The sequence below is a fragment of the Parasteatoda tepidariorum genome, chromosome 12 (assembly GCF_982258835.1).
Source record: "Parasteatoda tepidariorum strain Cologne lab strain chromosome 12, Ptep-v5.0, whole genome shotgun sequence".
NCBI lineage: Eukaryota > Metazoa > Arthropoda > Arachnida > Araneae > Theridiidae > Parasteatoda > Parasteatoda tepidariorum.
In genome coordinates this window covers 64013809-64038018 of record NC_141766.1, presented here as the reverse complement: position 1 = coordinate 64038018, position 24210 = coordinate 64013809, and the positions used below count along the sequence as shown (strand labels likewise).

Genomic DNA, 24210 nt, shown 5'->3' with positions numbered 1-24210 from the left:
CGTTAAGTTATGAAAAATTCTTGGCATTAGTCATGAAAAGTCATGGATTTGAAAATCTAAATCTAAAATGTAGCAGATACCCTGTATATAGAACTCATAAAATAAGTTAAAAGCATAGAGAAAACATGGAAAAAGTTAAAGATTAATGAAAAGGGCAGGAAAAAAAATATTGAAGTAAAATATTTGAAAACAAAAAAAAAAAAAAAAATATTAAAAAGCCATAAAATAAAAAATGAAAAGACATAATCTCTTCATCAGCACACGCAATTATATCCACAAAAAGGAGTGCTTTCGAATATTGTATCAATATAGCCAAAGAAAAATATATATTTTTGAGATTAATTTTTTTCCTTCTCTTTTCATTAATCTTAAATTTTTCCATGTTTTCTTTATGTTTCTTAACTTATATATATATATATATATATATATATATATATATATATATATATATATATATATATTATCTTACAATGATGGAAGAGACTTTTTCAGATTATGATGTTGCGTATAATTTCTCAAAACGCACTCATAGAATTTTTTTATAACTTAAGAAATGTTTAGATCATACGATTTTGCATACTTATTATTATTCATTAAAAAAATCACAAGATATCAGTATTTAAAGTTTTGATGTCCTTTGGTACTGTGCACGTGTAGGTAACATTTAAAATATTGCTTTAATAATTTTGTCATGACTTGTGTTTGGTAACTTATGAAAAAAATCAATTTAAATATCTTGAAAATTTAAAAATTTCTAACATTTTTCTGAGTACTTTTTAAGTAAGAGTAATTAGTGAGTACTAAGTAAGATTTTGTTTAATCCTATTGAACATTTTTACAGTTATAGTAAATAACTATAAGGCGATTTCTTTCATATATAATATTTTTCATATCAATGAATATTTAAGAATGCTTTGCAAAATCTTATTCAGTTATTTCATATGAAAACCAAATTTTTACAAGTGTATTGTTATATTTTCTGGCATGGGGTATTCAAAAAAACTCTTTTGTTCATAATTTTTTGCCTGTTCCTCAAATATCTGAAAGCTTTATTGATAAGTATATGAAATTGCAAGACTCTAAAATTATAAAATGATTTACTAGTATTTCGTGAGAAATGAGAAGAAAATGTCAGAAACTGAAAGTATCTTTTCCATTTTTGCGTGGGAATGTATTAATTGAATGATATAAATTTTATCATGAATCATGATAAATTTTTTTTTCATTTCTTTAGACAAGTCAAACCAGATACTATTCTGATTGATAGTAGTACAATTGATCCATCTGTTACGAGAGAATTAGCTATTATGGCAGAAAAACGAAGAGCTTTATTCTTTGATGCTCCTGTTTCGGGAGGTAGAATTCTATTGCTTTTTATTAATTTTTTTATCATTTTTTTCCTATTCTCACTAACAATTAACAGGGTATCTGTGTATCTAGAAAGTCATTGAAAATCATGGATTTTGACCTTGATCGAAATTTGTCATGGAAAGTCATGATTTTCAGTGATAAATACTGAAGATTCATGGAAACTCACTGTTCATCATGGATTTTTGGCTATTAAAGCCCTTCATAAACTTAAAAGATTTGAAAATACTGCATTGCAATTTGTATTCACTTGCAAAGCCTCCTCTAGAAATGTGGGGGCGCTCGGTTTTATATGTAGTTATATTAAAATTATATTTGTTATATTGAAGCAACAAATTAACTCAAGTAAAAGGTTTTAGGTCTGATAAATATTAAAAGTTTTAGCAAAACCTAATTTTAAAAATGATTTCATTTTGGAAAATTTTGAAGTTAATAATTTTTGTTTAATCTTTAAAATGTTTTTATTTTGATTTATATCTATATAGTAATTTCATAGTGCAAGGAATGATGTTGATATTGTTGTTTCTTTAAAATTAAATTAACATAATCTGTAGAATTTACCTTAAAAGGCATTGTAAAATATTTTTAAACCCATATTCTAAATTTTATGTTTGTTACCACAAATTGTTTTCTTTTGCAGTTTGTGTAATAGTTCATTTTTTTATTGCTTTGGTTTAATCTGATATATTAAAAAAGTGTGTGAAGCATTGCTCTGATAAAACATTTTTTAAAAGAAAGTTATACTCGTGGGTTTAGAGATCTTCTTTCGACTTTATTGAGTATTAATGTATTTACCTGTGCTGGTCATGGAAAATGTTTGATAGAAGACAAGGAAAGTCATGGATTTAAGAACTCTAGATGTAGCAGATATCCTGTAATTAAATGCATAGTTTGTTTTTAAAATTAAATTCTATATTTTTAAATTCTTTCAAATTTTCCTATAATGAATACTATAATTTCTTGTGTATTATCTATGAATTATGAGTTTAAAAAATGATGAGGGGGCTTTGTGCTTATTATGCACCGTTTTCTTTCTCCCTGTGCTCATTTCTAGTTGTCTATTTTCATAGGAGATGGTGCCATGTAAAAAAAATGTCAAAAAGTTGAAAATTTCAAGAAGAAAATAAATCAACAGCAAATTTGACAAAGTAAATTCATATTTGTAAAATTATTTTTATTCTAACTTTGAATTATTAAATGTGATAAAGTAGTACTTTTTCGCAAGCAATTTTAGAACTTGCACTCTTCGTTGATGGTATAACCAATAAAAAAAAAAAAGAAAGTTACAATTTAATTACATCGCATGGCCGGAAAAGATCTCTGATTTTCTATTCACAAAATTATTTATTTTGATTAAGTATTAACTTGGATCGAATTTTTAAATGTGACAAAATAAACGTTATTTAAACAAATTATTTTAAAACTCTTTTATTTCATGGAATCGTCTATTCATGTGAGAAAATTAAATAAACTTAAGCAAACTGCAACGTCAGAAATGGTTCCTGGGTTCGTATTCACAGAATTATTTTTACCCTCAAAATATTATTAATAGACATCTATTACATGGTGTGTAGTGTTTTTAAAAGGTGCTTATTTTTGATTTTTTTTAAAGCCCTTAAAGATGCTTTTTTTAACTTTTCAAAAGTCTTTGATTTTTTCCTTTTCAAAAATGAGCTATTTTTTCTTACCACGTCGATTTTCACCATGTATTATGCAAAAGTGTGGTTTTCACATCCAACGTTTTCACAATTCATTCAAACAATGCATTACCGCGTACCGTCAGTCCATAGTGTATGAAGCGCAAATCATTTCACATGTTTGATGAAATACTTGTGGGTCCGCATGTGCGTATACTTAACTGGGTTTGTTGAGATTTTTGTTGTCTCATGTGCAACTCTTCTGCATTTTGCAAGATATTCTCAATTTCAGGTTTCATTTTCCACCTTGTGAAATCGAACTGAAAAATTTCTCAATCTTTTTATGGTGGTTAAATAATACAAGTTAAAATATTTTATGAGGAATTTAATTTTCCGCGGAATGAAAGTATTGAAGTCCTCATTCCTCCCTCTGAAGTTTCTCTAAAAATCATTTCCTTGGGATAAAACTGGTTGACCTTTATAATCAGGGATGAGATTTTTTCGCTTTTGTCTCTCGAATTTCATCCTTTTTATCAAAAACTCTGATTCTTTAAAAGTTTCGGCTTTTTTTTTATAAATATCTCGCTTTTTTTTAAAAAAATTCAGTCGTTGAAGCTAAACCTTATGCATTTTTACTTATTTTTGCCGTTTTCTCCTCTTTTACGCGCAGAAAATAAGATTTTCTGTATTTCTATCCGTTCGCTGGATAGCTCGTATTTTCGTAATTCAGACGTCGCTACTTCCTTTTTTCTGGCGTGAAAGCACACGAAAAAAAAATAGGCGAATTTGCGGTGGATTAAATTTTTAAAATCGCGATTTTATTGTCAAACATCGATTTTCGTATTCACCTGATTTAAAGGTTGAACGTTGTGATTCTTATTCAGGCGATTTAAATATTGCACATTGCGATTCTTATTTACGAGATTTAAAAATCCAATATCGCAATTTGTATTTCGCGCTTTTAAAACCCTATGTAGCGATTCATATTCTCGCAAGCTTAAAATCCAATGTCTTGATTCGTTTCTGCGGTTATAATATCAAACATCGATTTTTGTATTTATATGTGCTTTAAAAATTAAGCATGGGATTCGTATTCGGGCGATTTAAAAATCATGCATTGTGATTCATATTTATGTGATCTAAAAATTACGCATCATGATTTGAATTTTCACATTTTTAAATTCGATATCGAGTTTCATATTCACGTGATTTAAAAGCCTCATATCGGGATTCATATTATCTTAATTTAAAATCATGCATGTGATTCATATTCATACAACTTTAAAATTAATTATCAGGATTTATATTCACATGGCTTACAAGTTTAAAAATCTAACTTTTTTTGTCAAATTTGTGTGTGTGTGTATATATATATATACACACAGTGTAAAGTTGCGTATGCGGAATCGGTGGGACTTCCAGAAGTTCGTATAATAGGTTTTTCCGTATAATAGACCCCCAAGGTAAACAAAGCTTAAAATGATTTAATAAACGATCTGAATCTAAAAAGCAAAAAATAAATAAACATTATTTTTAAGGGGAACAATGTTTTAGCATTAGAATATCTAAATCAAATATAAAATATTAGAAAAAAAATATTATTGCTGAAAATATGAAAAACGAAAAAAATTTAGCAGTTATGAAAATATTAATCCGCCATTTTGAACAAGAACGATTCAAGCAGGAAGGGGAAATTCATGTCATTCTGGAACAAAGCTTAAAATGATCTAAATCTAAGAAGCAAAAAATAAATAAACATTAATTTTAAGGGGAATAATGTTTTAGTATTAGAATATCTAATCAATAAAATATGAAATATTAGAAAAAAATATTATTCCTTGAAATATAGAAAACGAAAAAAAATTTACATATGAAAATAATAATCCTCCATTTTTAACTAGAATGATTCAAGCAAGAAAGAAAATTCCCGTCATTCATTAAAGTGGGTAGGTGGAGGAGAAAAATTCATTTCCTCCTTATTTGTGAAAGAAAATAAGTGTAAAGAGGAGATCATTTAAGTTGAGGGTGGGGAAGTAACAAATTATTGTTTTCTCTCCAATCATTGGCTATCAATCAAGCATAAAGGCGGGGCACGCTGATCAGGTTCTCTTTATTTTTTCTTCTATGACTGAAAGAATCTGCTAAGGAGAGAATGTTACCCCCTTTTTCCCCCCGCCTCCTAAATATTACATAGTATGGGGAAGAACGAATGTTTATTTTCTCAAGGACATATATCCTTTTAGACCTATTCAAATTTTCCATTTTGACTCCCCCTCCACCTTAACGCTTGCCCCGTTTACCCTTTTCCGCAGTATTTCTTCTTTCAATAAAAAGGTTCCAGGAAATGCCTCTTTTACTAGCCACCTGCATGGGAAAGGAGGGGGGAGGGGACTCAGTTGTGATCTTTTGAAAACAAATCTCCCTCTTTTTCCTACATTCCAAGGGAGGAGCGTCACTAACGGTCACTCAATGGTCTTGGTAGATCTTCACTTCCCCTTTCTGGTGATTTATGGGTTCGATGCGGAAAAGAAAAATGTGTCAAAAGACTTCTTTTTTTTTTTTTTAAAGGAAAGGGGATGATGGAGAGATGTTTGTTTATTTTGATTGTTAAAAAGTGTCCGGGAAATCGACTCTTCCGAGAAAGGGACGTCCGGATATGGGACGTTACACTGTATATATATATATATATATATATATATATATATATATATATATATATATATATATATATATATATATATATATATATTCATTCTTGGATTTTCTCTTTTTTACTTTTTGGCTATGTATCCTGTATTATAAAGTATTGTTTGCAAACACTATGAGCAATGTATAAAGACAATGAAAATATTTGTGAAATCCGAATTGTGATTGTCAAAATTCAGTGGTAACCTTCCTATTATTTATTTATTGGTTTACCAAGCATATTGTGGCAACATTTTATTTACTTTCACTTAGCTCCTCATTTGATTTTTGGATCAAACAATTTATACGATTCGAGTGAATATGGGAAACTTCCCATATGCTAAATTGTAACAATTGTTGTTGTGTCCTTTCTGCACTGAAGGTATAGTGCAGGAGTTTTGAATGCATGCCAGTTTTGAAAATTTTTACTTCTGCACAAAGCAAGTGATATTTCTTAATTTCAATATTTCAGTTTTTTTTTTGAAGTTTCTCTTTAGGTTAAGTTTGTAGATTATCTTGGATTTTCTAACTTATTTTAAAGCAAATAATTTACCACTATTGTTTCAATCATTTGGATCTTAATCAACCACTCTCTTTCTTTTTGTTTCTTATCTTTATCCCAAAGGAGGCCTTGCACAATTGTCAGCAAAGAACAATCTTACGTAAAGAACCTTTATACAATCTTTGTTTTCATTTGAAATATTATTATAAGCTATTGTGTCTTCTGTGGGGTAACTACCTCTACAATTATTAAATATCAATTCACTACTATATGAGAAATGCTAACTCGTTTCAGTGTAGAGATATCTTTTGATAGGTGATGGTTGACATTCTCAAAAGCTCTTTCCCCACATTGGTGACCTGCGGATGTGATATGAACTCGGCCACACCAGAAGTTAGGCTCACTTCGATGAATGTCTCACATTGAACAGATGACGTTATTTGTGACTGCTTCGTTCTCCTCGCGTTGTTGCTTCTCAGTCTCATTAACACATAACGGGATCTTGCACACTCTTGACTGCTAATAACAACTCAGGAGAAACCACTCACACAACCGTTTTGTGAATACAACTCTCACGACAAGCGCTCAAAATCCGGTGAACTTAACACTGCTCTCCCGATCTTTCGCAAATATGGCAACTAGTGGTATCCTCCGTTCATGGAATTCTATGTTTGATAAAATTCTGATGGGGGAGAACCATTACTACCTCTACATTTATTAAATAACAAATCACTAGTATACCAGACATGCTTACTCGATTCAGTCTTGTGGTACCTTTTGATAGCATTGTTGATTTCTACTGTCCCTTACATCTTTTAAAAAGAAACTCATCATTTACATTGCTGATTTCAAATTAAAAGTAATGGGGAAGAAATCAGGTTGATTGTTTCATATTCAAGAATCAAATATAAGAGTGTGGAAAAAAAATAAAATCAAACTTTCAAATGGATTAGTTCGGTCGTTGCTTCTCAGTCTCAATAGCACAGAGCATCAGCCTGTATACACACGGCTGCTAATGGCTACACAAAAGCGACCGCGACTGTGAACTTAATACAGATCTCACGATCAGCATTTAAAAGAACAGTGATCTTAATACAGCTCTCTCGGTTTCTCACAAAACATCAATGAAACAACTAGTGGTATTCGTTCCTCGAATTCTGTCACAGATATAATTCTGATGGGGAAGTACTGCTTCTACCACTACAAAAATACAATTCCAATTCACTAGTATATAAGACATGTTAACTTGATTCTATGTTAGGGTACCTTTTCATAGATGAAGATTGACATTGTCGATAACTTCTATCCCCACTTAAAATTGACGAGTTTAGCTAGGTAAAATGAAGAGATGATTAAAAACAGCTTTTAAATTATTTGTTACTCATATGAGGTCTCAATTTTAGTTTAAAGCTGTATTTTAAGCTGTTTCAAAAGTTCTAGAATCTACAAATGTAAACAACTACTTAATATTTGTGGATTTTTATAAATGTATGTTTTTTAAGTTTTAAAATTTCACTTTTATTTGTAGGTGTTACTTCTGCCAAAAATGGAACTTTAACATTTATGGTAGGAGGCAGTACAACTAAATTTGATGCAGTTAAAAGTATTTTACTGTGTATGGGCGAGAATGTTGTTCATTGTGGCGGTGTTGGAACAGGACAAGCTGCCAAAATTTGTAATAATATGGCTTTAGCTATTTCAATGATTGGAACGTCAGAAGCAATGAACCTTGGTATTAGGTAAAAATATTTTCTTTTGAAAAAAATATGTAATAATACAGGGTTGCCACTTCACAGGGAAAACCTTGAGAATACAGTGAATTAAAAAATAACTAGAAATAACATGGAAATTGCAGGGAATTGTGATTTTTTTCCCTTCTTTATGAACTGGGAAAATAAAAAGAGTTCTGTTTCTTTTTTTTCTTCTTTTTTTTTTCAAAATAGTGACCTCTCAAATCTATGGGATATTTAAGGGTGATATTTCAATTGTACTGAACTATTTCATTTACTATAGCATTATTTATGTATGTTCAGTTGTTCCTTTAAAATTTTTTCTATAAGTTTTTCCAGCAATTAAAACTATTAAATATACAGTAGAGCGCCGAATATCCGAACTGCTCGGGACCGAACGTGGTTCGGATGATGAAAAGTTCGGATAATTGGAAAGTTGTTTAAAATCTAGTTTAAATGATTATTATTTATGTGCCAACTTCCCTTCACACTTTTTCCAGGCTTAGGACTGGCAGTACTATCTAAAATAGCTTGGCGTATTTAAATTATTTATTAAAATTTTTTTTTAAATTTTTTTCAAAACTTTTTTTCATTTAAAATTTTTTTGGGTCATATTTCAGCTTTTTATAAATTGTTTGTCAGTTACTGATTTTACCACATTTATCTTTATTTTCCAATGCGAAAGAAATCCAGCAAAGACTTTTGAATCAGTGAAGATACTCTTTTTTTAGCAGCCGTATCCCTTATTCTTTTTAAATAAATCAACTGAACTGGATCAACATCATTTTGATGATCTAGCCAGTTCATTGCAATATCTAACGCATTGCATGCTTCTATATGAGAAGGTCCACAATCTTGAATTTGGTCACCTACTTCTTCCTCTTCGTTGGTGGAGTTCCGATTTTCATTCAAAATTTCAGTAACAATTTCATCATCTTTTAAAATTTGAAATCCTGGGTCATTTTCAGTGTCTTGATACCAGTCTTCGATTTCTTCTGCTGTATAACCTGGCATCTTTTCATCCGGAAATTCTACTGGCTCAGAAACTTCTGTTTCGTTTGTTTTTCTGTTAAGAATCTTATTCCAAGATTTTCTAAGTGTTAATGTTTTTACTAAATTCAGAGAACAGCTATCATCATGCAGAAATCTTTTAAATCAATAGCTTTGATTGAGTTTCCAAAATCCCTCTCATTTTGTTCATCCGAGAGTAAAATCTTCCTTAAAAGTTGCTTTCTATAAAGACATTTTAAGGTTTCAATGACACTTTGATCCATCGCCTGAATCGAAGGTGTCACATTAGGTGGCAGGAAAACAGCCCGAAACATTCCATTCTCCCGATCTAAGAGATCAGGATTTGGATGCGACTGAGCATTGTCCAAGATGAGTAACACTTTTCCTGTTTTTCCCAAATTCTTTTGATATTTCTTCACATTTGGAATGAAAGTCTTATCATGCCACTCAATAAAAATGCTGGTGTTCATCCAAGCTGTGTTTTGAGATGTATAAATGACAGGTAGTGTTTTAACATTTTTGAAGGCTCTTGGATTTTTGGATTTTCCAATCATCATTAAAGATATTCGATGATTTCCAGTTGCATTTGTCCATACGTTAATTGTGACTCTTTCTTTAATTATCTTGTTCCCGGAAACACTCTTTTCATCTCCTGAAGCCAAAGTTTCCATTCCATTCTCCCGATCTAAGAGATCAGGATTTGGATGCGACTGAGCATTGTCCAAGATGAGTAACACTTTTCCTGTTTTTCCCAAATTCTTTTGATATTTCTTCACATTTGGAATGAAAGTCTTATCATACCACTCAATAAAAATGCTGGTGTTCATCCAAGCTTTGTTTTGAGATGTATAAATGACAGGTAGTGTTTTAACATTTTTGAAGGCTCTTGGATTTTTGGATTTTCCAATCATCATTAAAGATATTCGATGATTTCCAGTTGCATTTGTCCATACGTTAATTGTGACTCTTTCTTTAATTATCTTGTTCCCGGAAACACTCTTTTCATCTCCTGAAGCCAAAGTTTTTCGTGGTAGAGATTTCCAATTCAGTCCACTTTCATCTGCATTATAAATAAATTCTTCTTCATATCCTTCAGTTTCAATAATGCTTTCTAATTCCTTTACAAAATTTGAAGCGGATTCGGTAGATGCGGAAAGTTTTTCGCCATGAATTTCTAACTCACGTATTCCATGTCGATGTTTAAAGTTCCTTAACCATCCAGGACTAGCCTCAGGGTTGGGTTTTTGACGTCAAAAAGTGGTTTTTGACATGACAGGGGTATAATACTGGTTTAAACCGTCAAAAACCCGTCGAAAATGTCAAAAAATGAAGTTTGCCAAGAAAATATATTTAACTTCAAAACTACCAACAGTTGCCATGCATTATATTGAAATTTAATTATACTATAGGTAATCAGCAGGTTTTAAAATATTTTTTTATTAAAATTAAGGTAAAATAACAGATTTAAAAATCTCAGAAATTTATATTCAAATGCATGTGCAGAAAAATTTTGCACAAAAATTGTTTAAATATTTATATTTAAAAAAATTTTTTTTTTCTTTTTGATACTTAAGAAAATTAAAAGTTTATTACTATGCATTTTTGACATATAAGGAACATATAACTAATATTTATAAGGAACTTACAAGTTATGTTGTATAAATACAAACTTGATATAAGATACAAGTGTATAAAAAAAAATTTTTAATGTTATACCGAATATCTTTATTATCCAGTATGTTAATTTGAATTTAAAAGTAGTTAAATTTATGAATAATGATAAATATAATTCATATTGTTTATTATATTTATTTATAATTATTACACTTATCATTTTAAAACAATTTTTATCTCTTAATTTTTTTTTCTCCACTTGTATTAAGAATACAAATAATGCATATCTTGAAAGCAAGAAGTAATTATTCAACAGCTGAATATTTAGATATTCAACAAAACTACATCGTATTCAGCAAAATGAAATTCACAAGTATTTGGATAAACTAAATTTTCAGCATAGTAAATGAATAGGCTGAATATACTGTAAATTGACACTAACTACTCTGTGTATTTAACAGAAAGCACTTAAATTTGTATTGTCTTATGTTAAAAAGATTATTAAGAAGATTTAAAAGAATATTAAGAAGATTTTTCTTTAAAAGAAGATGTCTAATGTACAAAACTGCTAATGTTTATCTTTAAAAATGTCTAATTTTTAGTATAATCTATACTATACACTAAATTTGGTTATAAATAAATTTCTTAATAATATCACTGCAGATTTTCAATAACACATGAAAATGAATACAGAATATTACAAAAGATGTGAGTTTTAATAACACATGAAAATGAATACATAATATTACAAAAGATGTAAGTTTTCAAAAGTACAAGATTTTGGTTACTATTCAAAATATAAGTGTTTCTTCAAAATTTTAAATTTATTTTTTCTAGAACATATTTAGAAACACTATCCTTTAAAAAATATATAAATTTTATGTATTAATTAAATTTCACATATGAATATAGGTTTTTGACATTTTCGACAGTGAGGTTTTTGACGTGACGGTTTAAACCATGGTTTAAACTGTCAAAAAATGTCACATGTCAAAAACCTGCCAACCCTGACTAGCCTGAAAAGTACCTTTTCCACCAAATTTCTCATGAAAAAATAAAATTTTTTCGCATAATAGGTGGCCAGATATTGGTTCGCCTAATGATCTTTTTTGTAGGAACCACAAATAAAGTGCATTGTCCACTTCATCGTTGCTTGACTTTTTCATGCATTTTCTATCGAAATATCCATTGTTTTTGTCCATTACCGAAACATAATTCATAACTGATTCTTCATTTTTTCCCAATTCCGATACTGTCAATTTTCCTACGCCATATTCTGCCCCTAATTTACTTCCACTTTCTCCATTTTTCAATCTTTTTGAAATTTTCATTTTATCACTTAAGGAAAGAACGATTCTCTTACGTTTGCACGACATCTTTCTAGATTCTTACGAAAAGCACTTTTCTCAGGTAACTCTACTTTTCAACTGATTCTAATCTTGACAACAGAACACCTGTTGTCCAAAAGTGCATTTCGGAAGTGACATCATAAAAACATGGTCATTCTACTGGTCATTTTCTAGTTTACATGATGAAACCGAGTTCTGTTAATTTCCTCGAAAAGTAACCAGCTGTGAGAAGCGCACTGTAATCACTAATCATTAACCATAAGTGACAACTACCCACCCCCCAATTGTAGAACTTCAGCACTTATCTATTCATAAACTCCTTCCGCATTCCAACATTGTTGACTGTCAAAATGAAGCTAACATTCTTGAAAGAGAATTTTCAGTTGAAGAGGGCTAAAGGGGTATGTGGGTTTAACTGTATAACAATGCATGCATGCATGGCTACTTTAAGAAAACTGCTAAAAAAGGTTGTAAATTAAATATGATCTTCAGATGCAGTAGATCTTATTTATTCTTCTAAATTGAGAAAAATTATCGATAAGTTAAAAAGTATTCTAAACTCTAAAAAAAAAAAAAAAAAGAATTTGGACATGATTCGGATAATTGGACGTTCGGATAATAAGGGTTCGGATAATTGGTGCTCTACTGTAGTTAGCCCAATGTAGCTCACATAAGAGCACAATAATAGTTGTGTTCCTCTAAATATATTGTATATAATATGTACAGAGAAAACAGATTTTGACTAGCAGCACTGTAATAGAGCTACCAGTAATTAACTATCTCTTATTTTTCCCCATATAAATTAGTAACCTAAAATTAACTAAAACTAAGTTACTTTTCTAACTATTTATTTATAAATTTAATTTAAGCTGCTGAATTTCAAAATAAAGTAATTTTTTTAGAAATTTTAATATTTATCAACAAAGGATAGAGTGAGTATTCTGTATGATTTTATTTGATCTTATATTTGATTGTTTTTTGATGATTAAACGTGCATGTCTGGTAAAAAGTCAAATGTGAATCATGCTTTTTTTTTGCAGTGGAAAATGTCTAATCTAATGGCTTTTCTTTCTTACTAAAATGCATATCTGCATTATTTTAACATTAAATTTGTGTATTTTCTTATAATAACAAGCTGAGTCGTGATGGCTCAGGGGACAAAGCGTTTGCCTTCCAATGAGATGAACTGGGTTTGAATCCCAGTGATGGCTGGTTGATTTCTGCATCTGACTAGTGCCAGCCACAGTGCTGATGTAAAATATTGTCAGTGGTAGAGGGATCATGGGTTAGAGTCCCTTGAACGTCAGGCTAAGCGTGGGTGGTTTTTGTGGTTTTCCACTCCATGTAACACATGTGGGTTAGTTCCATCAAAAGTCCTCCACGAAGGCACATTTCTCCCAATACTTGATCCAGGAGTTCCCTTGTCTTCTGGATGGAGTTCAGAATTACAAGGCTACGAAGTTGAAAATTTTAGCAGTCATAAATCCAAAATATTTGGTCGGCTGTTCAACGACAGTTATAAAATAAAATAAAACTGGATACTTAAAATTTTAATAACTGAGCAAATGACAAAAAATTTTATTTTGCATTTTCTTTTGCTTTAAATTTGTTTTTTAAAATTATTTTTAAATTTTTTGGTGGTAAATAAATAATCCCATTAACAATCTTTAAAGAACTATTCATGTTTGAGTATAGCCAGTAAAAAAATTGTAGAGAAATGAGAACTAAATTGAAATAGCGTCTGCTGTCACATAGCAGACCAAAAGATGAACTTTATGTATGCACTAACACTTCACCTGACCAAGAACTTAGATTATGTCTAATTTCTTAGACTGAGAAATCTTCCAAGAGCTTGACTCGTGTAGACAAATCTTTTATTTGGGTTTTCAAAAAATGGGTTTAAAGTTTGTCCTTAAAAACCTCATCTTAGTTCCTTTCTGAATGATACAAGTTTGAAAATATTAGCTTTATTTAAACCAATGCTGTTTATTTACATTTCGCTTTATAACTAAGTAAATAAATTTCAAAAACTGACCAAAATTTGAATTTTAATACTCATTAAGGTGAAAAGAAATAATATTTTCAAAACTGGTATTATTAATACTTTATCAATATTGTTACTTAATGAAAAAGTTGCTCCATTATTCATAACAAGCATAGAAGTAAAGTCAAACTTCTTCCAATGTGGTAGCCTGTTAGAATTAGGCCAAATCAAATGCTTGAAATTTGTCGACTGGAAAGATTCCTTGCCCTTATTGTTTCTGCTATAGAATAGGGAGGCTGTTAGAGCTACATGGTGTCATGAACCTGATCTAGTCTTTACTGTACAAGGGGTACATGGATAAACAGCAAATTATTTTGCTAGAAATATTTTGACAATTGTATAGAGTTAACTTGAGTTTTGTACACTAGTGTAATGTTAAAAAAACATACTATGTTTGTTATCTAAGTCAAAATTTTTGCTGGTTTATGTTGGTTTCAGTGCGATTGATGATGGTTACCATTATGCCTTCATGGTTTTTGATATGCCATCAAACTTCAATCATGCTACTTTAATACTAATGTGTACTACCGTATGCTAGTACCCTGTCAATCATCAAGAGAAGTTTGATTGTCATGGACCAACAATCCAGTCTGAATTCCTACATGAGGATGATAATGGTTCACGATCACCCCAACTTTTGATTTCTATGATACTATGATGTAAATTCGTGATGTTGCATGATGGTTGAATAATTATTGTTGGTTCAGCAGGAATATACCATCAAAACAATTTGTTTATGTTGGCTCATCAAAAATCAGTCTGAATTCCTACTTTGGGGTGATGATGGTTCATAATCGTGCCAACATTTGATTTCTAAGAAACTAAGATAAATTTCTGATGGTTCAACGTGAACAAACCATCTAAACAAGTTGCTATTCTTATGTTGGACCATCATAAATCAGTCTGAATTCCTGCACTGGGATGATGGTTACTTATGTTGGATACTACCAAAAATATAATGGTTCATGATGGAATTATTGATGGTTAGCATCATGATTATGTTGGCCCACCAATGGAAGACCATCAAAAAGTTTGACTTGGATAATGAAGTTTATTGCAAACCCTGGTTAAATCATGAATCTGTGCTTATTTTTCTTTCAGATTTATATTCATACAATGCTTTAGTTTTCATATTATGTGCATAAGATCCAAAATATCCTACTGAACAGTAGTCTTCATTACCATCTTAACTTAATAAAGGTGTTCATTTAGCAAGGACATATTACATTAAATTTAAAAAGATTCAATACTAAAAATGTAGAGTAAAATTAGTAAATTTAGAAAAATGGAATCTTACTGTAAGTAATAAAACCTAGGAAATATCTGTTATAAAAATGTTAAACCCTAAAAATGTAGAATAAAATTAGTAAATTTAGAAAACATAGATTTTTAGTCTTACTATAATTGCCATAATATGGCAATACCTGTTATAAAACTACTAAAGAAAAGAATGATATTTTCATATTTATTTATCTTGCAAATGAATTGGAAATAAATTGTTTTTCTTGTAAAGATTCATACAATGCTTTAGTTTCCATATTATGTTCATAAAATTCCCAATATCCTACTGAACAATAGTCTTCATTACTATCTTAACTTAATAAAAGTGTTCATGTAGCAAGGACATATTACACCCTGTGGCAGAATTTTTTCGAGCTATCTGCGACAAAACTCTAGCACTAATATTTTTTTGCAAGATACTTTTAACACTAAACATACCATATCCGGTCAAAAGACCGGTTTTTGTATGTTGTATTGTGTTGTGTTAAAAAGTATTGGTATGTTTAGTGTTAATAATAGCAAATATATATGTTACCAATTTAAAATAACAAGAGCGCTGTGTTTGCAAAAAAAAAAAAAAAAGAAAAAAAACTATTATAATTTTTTTTATAATTGAACATGTAACAATTTTTTATTCATATATTTTGTTGGGGGAAAAACTCACTATTTATTTCCTTCTTCGCATTTCGTAAATATGAAATCCGTTGCCGAAAAATTTGACAACGAAATCATGGAAACGGACTCAAAAAAGGATAACTCAAATGCGAGTTTCGTTTCAAGCTTAGGTTGTATTAATAAATAATACTGGAGAAATCAATAGCAATAACTGCCAAAAATTCAATAGAATCACTGTCTTAAAAAAGAAAAACTCAAATACACGATTCGAATTTTCCATTTTGTTGAAATATATCGGGATATTTAAAAGCCTAGTGAAAATTAATATCAGTAACTGCTGAAAATAAAATCGGAAAATTACATCTATTTACAACACTATCGGCGTAAATTGAGCGCGTCAAAAAGTGATTATCTAAATGCATGATTTAAATATTACGTGTACATATCTGTAGAAAAGAAAACTAAAATTGTTTACTTTTCAAGAGAAAAATCTTTCTGCAAGACCTCTGTAATGTTCTGTAACAATGTTGCTGCGATTCTGCTACGGGGATATTACGTTGATATAAAGAGATTCAATGCTAAACTTGTCGAATAAAATATGTAAATTTAGAAAACATAGAATCTTACTATAAGTAACTAAAGCCATAATATGGCAATATCTGTTACAAAACTGTTAAAAAAACGAATGATATTTTCATAATCTTGTAAGTGAATTGGAAATAAATTATTTTTCTTATAAATATAATATTTACTCTTTATATTTTTTAATAAGCTTTTTGTTTCCACAGACTTGGTTTGGACCCAAAAATGATGGGCAAACTTCTAAATATGTCTTCTGGAAGGTCATGGGCTAGTGAGGTATATAATCCAGTTCCAGGAGTTTTACCTGATGTTCCTGCTTCCAATGATTATCAAGGTGGATTTGGAACTGCATTGATGGCAAAAGTAAACTTTAATAATGAAATTTCTCACTCTAATTAATACTTAAAACATTTAGTACTCATACTTTAATTATCTAAAGTGTGTTTAGTGATTTGATATTAGCAATTAGTAGCACTAGGCGATGTCAAAATTTTGACACTGGCTCAATGTATAGTCACGCTAACATTGCAATATTTTGATGTTTCGGTACATTAATGTTTTACATTTAGTACTGTGTAAACTCCCAATTGGTAAGTTGCACTTTTTTGAAAATCGACATTGCATTTTTTAATAATTATTTCTCAATATTTGAAGATATCTAAAAAATAGCGGTTAAAGACACTAAACAGCTGGATCAATTGTGAGAAAATCATCAGGATTTGCACACACACAATTAAAAAGAAACCCCTTCTGTAACTAAGAGAGTCAACAACACTTCGATTCTCAGTCACATTCGGATTAATCATGTCAGCAAAATGATGAGTCACGATGTAAAAAAGACGAGGAAAGATAACGATCATTGTCATAGCAATCACTGCACACTTACAGAGGAATATACTCTTTGCATGAACTTGCAGATATCGAAGTACTATCAGGAACAATGCTCAACATCACGTGTGTAGACATTGATATCAACAATACATCAGGAAATATCGTACGCATCTCAGTAAATCACAATTTCCGATACTTCAAAAAATTGCCAGTCCAAACATCGGATAGGCAATATTTGCATAGAATCGATACTTCTGAAGTATTCATTTATCGCCCAGCCTTAGCTATTAGTATTCACATAGTTTTTTATTCTCATTCTTAATAATTTTTTTTAAATCAGCATAATTATTTATGTGTTAAAAATATAGTACAGTCAAAGTAAGGTTTTAAGTAGACGTTCACAATAACAAGTTGGGATATATTGGAATTTGCTTATGGAGGCTCACATGAAAATTCCAAAAATTCTGTGTTGAGTTTAGGAGGAAGGAGTCTTATTACTGGTATTCAAAAAAATAAATAAAAAATGAATGAGGTTTTGTTACTTGTTTATTTTGTTTCTTTTTTTTTTGTTATTAGTTTATTTCCTTTGTCTGAATTCAGTGAGACCAAGTACTAGCCAATAAGATCAAAAGTTCAGAAGTTACAAGGATGTTGAGGTTTAAATGTACTATTTTTAATTAATGTCAGAGTTGCCATTCCACAAGGAAAATAGGGAAAGCCTGGAAAATACATGGAATTTAAAAATCACCTAAAATAAGCAATTATAACTAGTATAGTTAGACTAATATCAACTAGCTAGACACACTCAAGAGCATTGTGATTGTGCATTTCCTCTTAATATATTGTGTTTAATATGTGCAGGGAAAACACAAGGAATTTTTTTCTCCAGATTTGAGTGGCAATCCTGTGTATGAAACAGTGGTGGATAGCTGAGACCTAAAGTACAAAACTAGAGAGCAGGGTAGAAGCTTTGTGTAAACAAGAGTAACAAATTGATTTACTACACTGATGTGTCTAAGCATCTGTTTCATCTCTGAAACATCCTGGGGACCGCTAATTGCCACCCTTTACTTTTTTGCCCTTTTTAAGTAAAAAATACTATTTAATGAGATATAAGCTTGATACTTTTAAATTGCCCTTCTTAGTGACGACTTCTGTTACAAAAAAGTAGGAGGGCTAATAAAAGAGAGTTTCCTTCGTTGACTATTCATCTTTTTTAAGTTATAATAATGCAATGAGGCTGGAAAAAGAAGCAAGATTCCCCGGGATTTTCTTTACGACCAGGGTTCGCCAAGTGGGCCCACTTTGAAAAAACCCACCCGGGTTTTATAAGGTGGGCCCACCTTGAAAAAACCCACTTGGTGGTTTTTTGACAAAGTGGTTTTTTTAAATTTGGTTGAAAAAAACGTATCTCCTAATACTATCATTGGACGCATCATGGAAGTTAACAAGCATTTTAGAAATGTGCATCAAGCACATGGATGGGCAAATGAAAAAAAAAACTGCTTGATGCCCCAATTACCAAATGATACTAGGTGGAGTTCATATTGTGACCACGTAAAAACTTAGCCAATAATTATCATAAATATTGTAATAAATATAAAGATTGCTCTTGAACATCAAAATGAATTCAATAATAATATGTCAAAAATATTAAATAATGTTGGGCTTTACCAATAAACTAATAATTTGGAATAACAGTTATCAATTGTTTCTGAAGTTTTAAAAAGCTTCCATCAGAAAACATTTCAATTTCAGAAGCTGGTGAAATATGAATTAACTTACTATCATGCGATGAACTAGAACCCCATAAACATTTTGTAAAAAGATTCCATCAGGCTGTTCAACCACCTCATTTATTAGCATATGCATCCAGGATCCCGAAACAAGGGGACAATTTTTAAATGATGAACAAGAGCAATTAGCTGAAAACTGTCTTTCTAAGCATCATCCAAAATTTCTGCCAGGTGTTATGGCATTCAAAATTTCCGATCCTGAATACTTTCCAAAATCAATGATGCTTGTCACTGTTATTCAACAATTTTCATCAAAAAATAGTGGAAAATTATGGAGAGAAAAAAATGTAAGCTATTTCTGCCAATTCTTTTTTCTTTACACTCAGTACCAGCATCCTCTGTCTCTATCGAAAGACTTTTTAACTTTCGGTTTGGTGTGGAGTAAACTATACGAAATACATTAGGAATAGATAAAGCTACAAAACTCGTAAATGTGTATCATCATCTAAGAGAGAAATGTAGACACTTTGAATCTGCTGTATGATAATAATAATAATGAAAAAATGGACCTTTTTTAAAGTTAATTCTTAACATCTGATGACAATTTTTAACTATTTGGAGAAAGTTAATCACCATTAAAAAACAATTAAAAATTAAAATATTACTTTTAAGATTTTTTAAATATTATTTTTAAGATTTCATTTGAATATAATTTATTTTATTTCGTTTAATCATGTTTAAAAAAGTTGAAAACAAACACACAAAAAAACAACAATAAACAAATTAGAAGTTTTATTCTCTGGTTTTAAAAAAATAAGCTAAATCTTTTTATGTATGCTTTTTTATATTTTTAAGATGAATTTGTTTTTTGAAATTATAAAGTTAAAATTTATCTGAAAATGCAGTCTTTTTTCTAAGGTTAAATATTTGAAAAATGGGACAAGTAACTGATACTCTTTATAATTATACGTAATTTTAATTTTACTTTCTATCACTTTCTAACGTTATGTATTTAACAATAAAGATTCAAACATGCATTAGGGATAGTGCATTATTTAAACTTGTTTTAATTTTATTATAGATATTTTATATAAACTTTTTGGATTTATTTCTATTTTTTAGCTTATACAACACTATTTAATAAATAAAAATATTTTCACAATAAAATTTTAAAGTTTATGATCACGAAACGCAAAAACCCAATTTCCCCCGAGTTTTTTCAAAAATCCCCGGGTTCTTTCGAACCCTGTTTACGACTGACATCAAAAGTACCAATAAGTTAGTTTAACTTTTGTTCCTCCTTCCCATTTATAGATGATTGAAAATGTTGTTACGACATTGTGGGATTTTCATAGGGTAACTCTTTATTTAATTAATGAATTTTAAATAGATTATTTCTACTGCCAATTATGTATGCTTGTCAATGGAAAAGTTTATTTAGTTTCAAAATTAATATGGAAAAAGTAGATACATTTTATAATGTAATAAAAGTTTAATTTTTACACTACAAAAGTATATTTTTTTAAAGTATTTTTTTGAATGAATCCTAGTAATTAAATGTATTTTGTAATGTAATAAAGTTTTAGATCAAATGAATAATTTGCTTTTAAGAGGAGTCAGGATTTCTACTCCAGCTTGTGTTAAAATGACCAAATTTGACATACTGTGAGCAAAATTAAAAAAGCACCTCAGAATAACTCTTCATCTAATCTAATGATCACATTTTCACATACTCAATCTTAATAATTCAAGGACTTAATCTAAAATATGTTAATTAATTAATGCTGACGATATTTTAAGTTATAAAATCAGACATGAAAAACAGGGTGGCCACCCACCTTGAAAACCTGGAATTATCAGAGAATTTTTTTATACTTGAAAAAACGTGGAAAAGTTGGGGAAATTTGGATTAAAACCTGGAAAAATCAGGGAATTTCAAAGAAAAGCTGGAATTTTTCTCTTAATTTAAATTATTTTACCATACAAAAAGTTGAAATATCATCAACTCAGCAATACTTTTCTTGAAGAAAAATTCTCTTCATTATTACCCTGCTCAACTAAAATGCCATTTCAAACTCTTTTATGTTGGGAAATCTTTGACCTCTTTGGAGATTATGGGACTATACAGTTTAAGAAAGACAAAAATGTGGAAGGAAGGATTAGGATATTTGCTTTTGTTTCTTTTAGTCTGTGGGCTGAATTCATTAATTGTTCAAGTTTGTTCCGATGCTTTGGGGGTATTCTTTTCTTTTAACAAAATTATTCAAAATGTTTTTGTATTTTTAGCTTTCTAAAATTCTCCAAAAGATAATTGGTTATAATTTATTTAGAGATTTTATCTTGCACTCTTTTTCTGAAAGCTTTTGTCCAATGAATTATTTTTCTCAGCAAAGTCAACCAATGGCTAATAGCAAAATTGTTACAATTGTTGCATTGATGCTGATTTTCTGGATTTCATGATAACTTTTATTTTGAGATTTCTGAAATTGTTTCTCCTTCTGCCCTAAAACGCTGGCAAAAACCAAAGAATATATGGAAAACATGTTAAATGATATAGAAACTTAGAATGGAAAAAAATAATTATTTATATTGGTTTATTAAAATGAAGGAAAGCAAAACTTTGTTATTTTCTTCTGCACTGTACAGGGACAGGTTTCCTGTTGGGCAACTGGATGACCAAAATTTTAAACTTAATATTAAGTAAACTAGGTATCATTTCCAAGGTAAAAAATTGAAGATTTAGAAATAATGATTTTTAACTTATAAATATCAGTTTTTAATAAGTCATAGGCTGTTAAAAGAAGGGCAACATCATTTGAAATTTTCAACCGTGGTAAGGGACAAAGGTAACAAAGTACAGTTTTTTTTAAAAAAAAAATCACATTTATAATAGAAAATGGAAAGAATAATAATTAAGGTAAACTATAACAAAACAGTTTATCTTGCACAAATATGTAGAAACATTTCTCATTTTGATTTTAAAAAAAAATTCTCAAGATAAACTTTTGATCTCTGCGGCAGAGGTTTTTTTTGAGCTATCTGCGACTAAACTCTCTAGCACTAATATCTTTCTGTAAGATACTTTTAATTCTAAAAAACATATATGTTACTAATTTAAAATAACAAATATGCTGTGTTTACAAAAAAAACTATAATTTTTCTAATTGAACATGTAATAATTTCTTATTCTAATATTATGGGTGATATTCTCGCATTTTGTTGGGGGGGGGATGCACATACTATTTACTTCTTCGCATTTTGTGAATAATCATCACAATAATAAGAAAAATATTATTAAATATCATGAAATCCATAGTAGTAATTGCCAAAAAAAAAAATTCCATGACGGAATTACATAAGTCAGACTCCTCAAACGCTTCTTTCGTATGGAAATGAGGGTTGTTGTAATAAATAATATTGTGTAAAATGTATTGGATTTAAAAACTAGGAAGAAATAAATAGCAATAACTTCCAAAAATTTGATAGAATTATTGCCTTAAAAAATAAATGCTCAAATGCATGATTCGAATTTTCCATATTGTTTGGATTTTTAAAAAACTAGTGAAAATCAGTAAATGACTGTTGAAAATACAATTGAAACATTACATCAACTTACGATAGTCTCGGTGTAAATTGAGCGCATCAAAAAGTGATTATCTAAATGCATGATACAAATATTTTACGCGTAAATTTCTGTAAAAAACGAAATGTAAATTTTTTACTTTTCAAAAGAAAAATCTTTCTGCAGGAACTCTGTAACGTTCTGCGACAATGTCGATGCGGGGCTTTTGATGTTTTACATGCGGCACCAAAATATATAATTAATTGTACTGTAGCACTAGGATTTAATATAATCAAATTATTTTTTGTGTAAAGCAAGATTTTGCTAATAATAAATATTTTTACTTTAAATTAATAATTAATTATTTTTACACACCACTGCTTTTCTTTTCATTACATTTGTTTTTTTCATCTCTTATTTCACCTTTTTTTAATAAAATGAAGTAAAATATGAAGAGAAACAATATAAATATTCCTTCAGGTTAATTTAAAATAATGTATTTCACCTCAGTAACCCAATAAAATTTTTGCAACTATGTTGTACTTTAAGTTATTTATATTACAACTTGAAATTGATCAATTGAATTTTAATATGTTTTTTTAATTTAATTTAATTTATTTATTTGAGATAAGCATCTCTCAGTTTTAATTTTTTTAGTAACATTTTAATTTCATTTTGAACATTTTAAATCAATCATTTTGTTTAGAGCTTGAAAAATGTATGTATTTAGAAAAAAAATAATTTCAGAACATTCTGCAGTTATTTATTTATTTATTTATTTATTTTTTTGTGTAAAGTAAGGAATAATTTTGTGAAAAAAAATTAGACCTACTTGCATAGCAAACTACAACAATACCTCACATCCTATTCAATTTTTAGGTAAATGGGATGAAAATTATTAATTATTTATTGGGCCTGTAATTGGTCAATGAAACTGGGGAGGGGGTATAAAAAAGAGATAAAAATTTATTCTAGAATTCATATAAAACATTTTTTCCAAACATTTGGCACATCTTTTATGCTACAACTGGACATATGCTCTTTCTTGTTCATTGCTAGCTATGTCACTAAATAGAAGTAAAAGGCATATCAGTAAATATTGTCTGCTACAAAAGGATTATCTAATTTTATGCAGGCAATATATAAAGCTATTATTATCATTTTTCCTTGGGTATCATAAACAATAAAAAAAATAGTGTTTTGTATCGATTCAGAAAACCGGAAAAATCAGTTGTCTGGAATAGCGATGCTCCCAATGATTTCGGATAATCGGTTTTCTACAGTATCGAAAATTTAAACCTTTGTCTATAAAAAGGTACCCCACCGTAGTATCAAGTTAACATGTCTTATATATTAGTGAATTAGTATTATATTTTTGTAATGGTAGATACACTACAAAAGTATGTTTTTTTTAAGTATTTTTTTGAATGAATCCTAGTAATTAAATGTATTTAATTTTCTGAAAATATACAAATTTTTTTATATAAAAATTTAGTGCTGGAAAACTAACATAACTTTATATAAAAATTATCATAATTGCCACCAAATTGACTAAATGGATCATAATATATGACAATTAAGTCATTTAATAAAATTTCAGTCATATTATTGAAACATTTTTGTTCTTATTTTGACAACTATTTTCATGCATTAGGCTTCTAAA

At 29.4% G+C, this 24210-nt stretch overlaps 2 protein-coding genes across 3 annotated transcripts in view; one reads left to right on the top strand and one right to left on the bottom strand.

Annotated features, from left to right (window-relative positions):
* LOC107440712 (3-hydroxyisobutyrate dehydrogenase, mitochondrial) overlaps positions 1-24210 on the top strand; it is a 44269-nt gene that overhangs the window by 9324 nt on the left and 10735 nt on the right. For both annotated transcript variants that reach the window (XM_016053696.4, XM_016053695.5), the window contains exons 3-5: positions 1235-1356; positions 7721-7931; positions 16625-16781. In XM_016053696.4, coding sequence (XP_015909182.1) covers positions 1235-1356; positions 7721-7931; positions 16625-16781 — 490 coding nt within the window. The remainder of the gene's footprint in view (positions 1-1234; positions 1357-7720; positions 7932-16624; positions 16782-24210) is intronic.
* Positions 6959-12476, bottom strand: LOC147801122 (uncharacterized). The gene is made up of 3 exons (XM_087156201.1): positions 11560-12476; positions 9671-10157; positions 6959-9318 (listed from the first exon to the last, which is right to left on the bottom strand). Exon 3 carries the CDS (start codon positions 8934-8936, stop codon positions 8589-8591), a length of 348 nt encoding a protein of 115 aa, XP_087012327.1. The 5' UTR covers positions 8937-9318; positions 9671-10157; positions 11560-12476; the 3' UTR covers positions 6959-8588.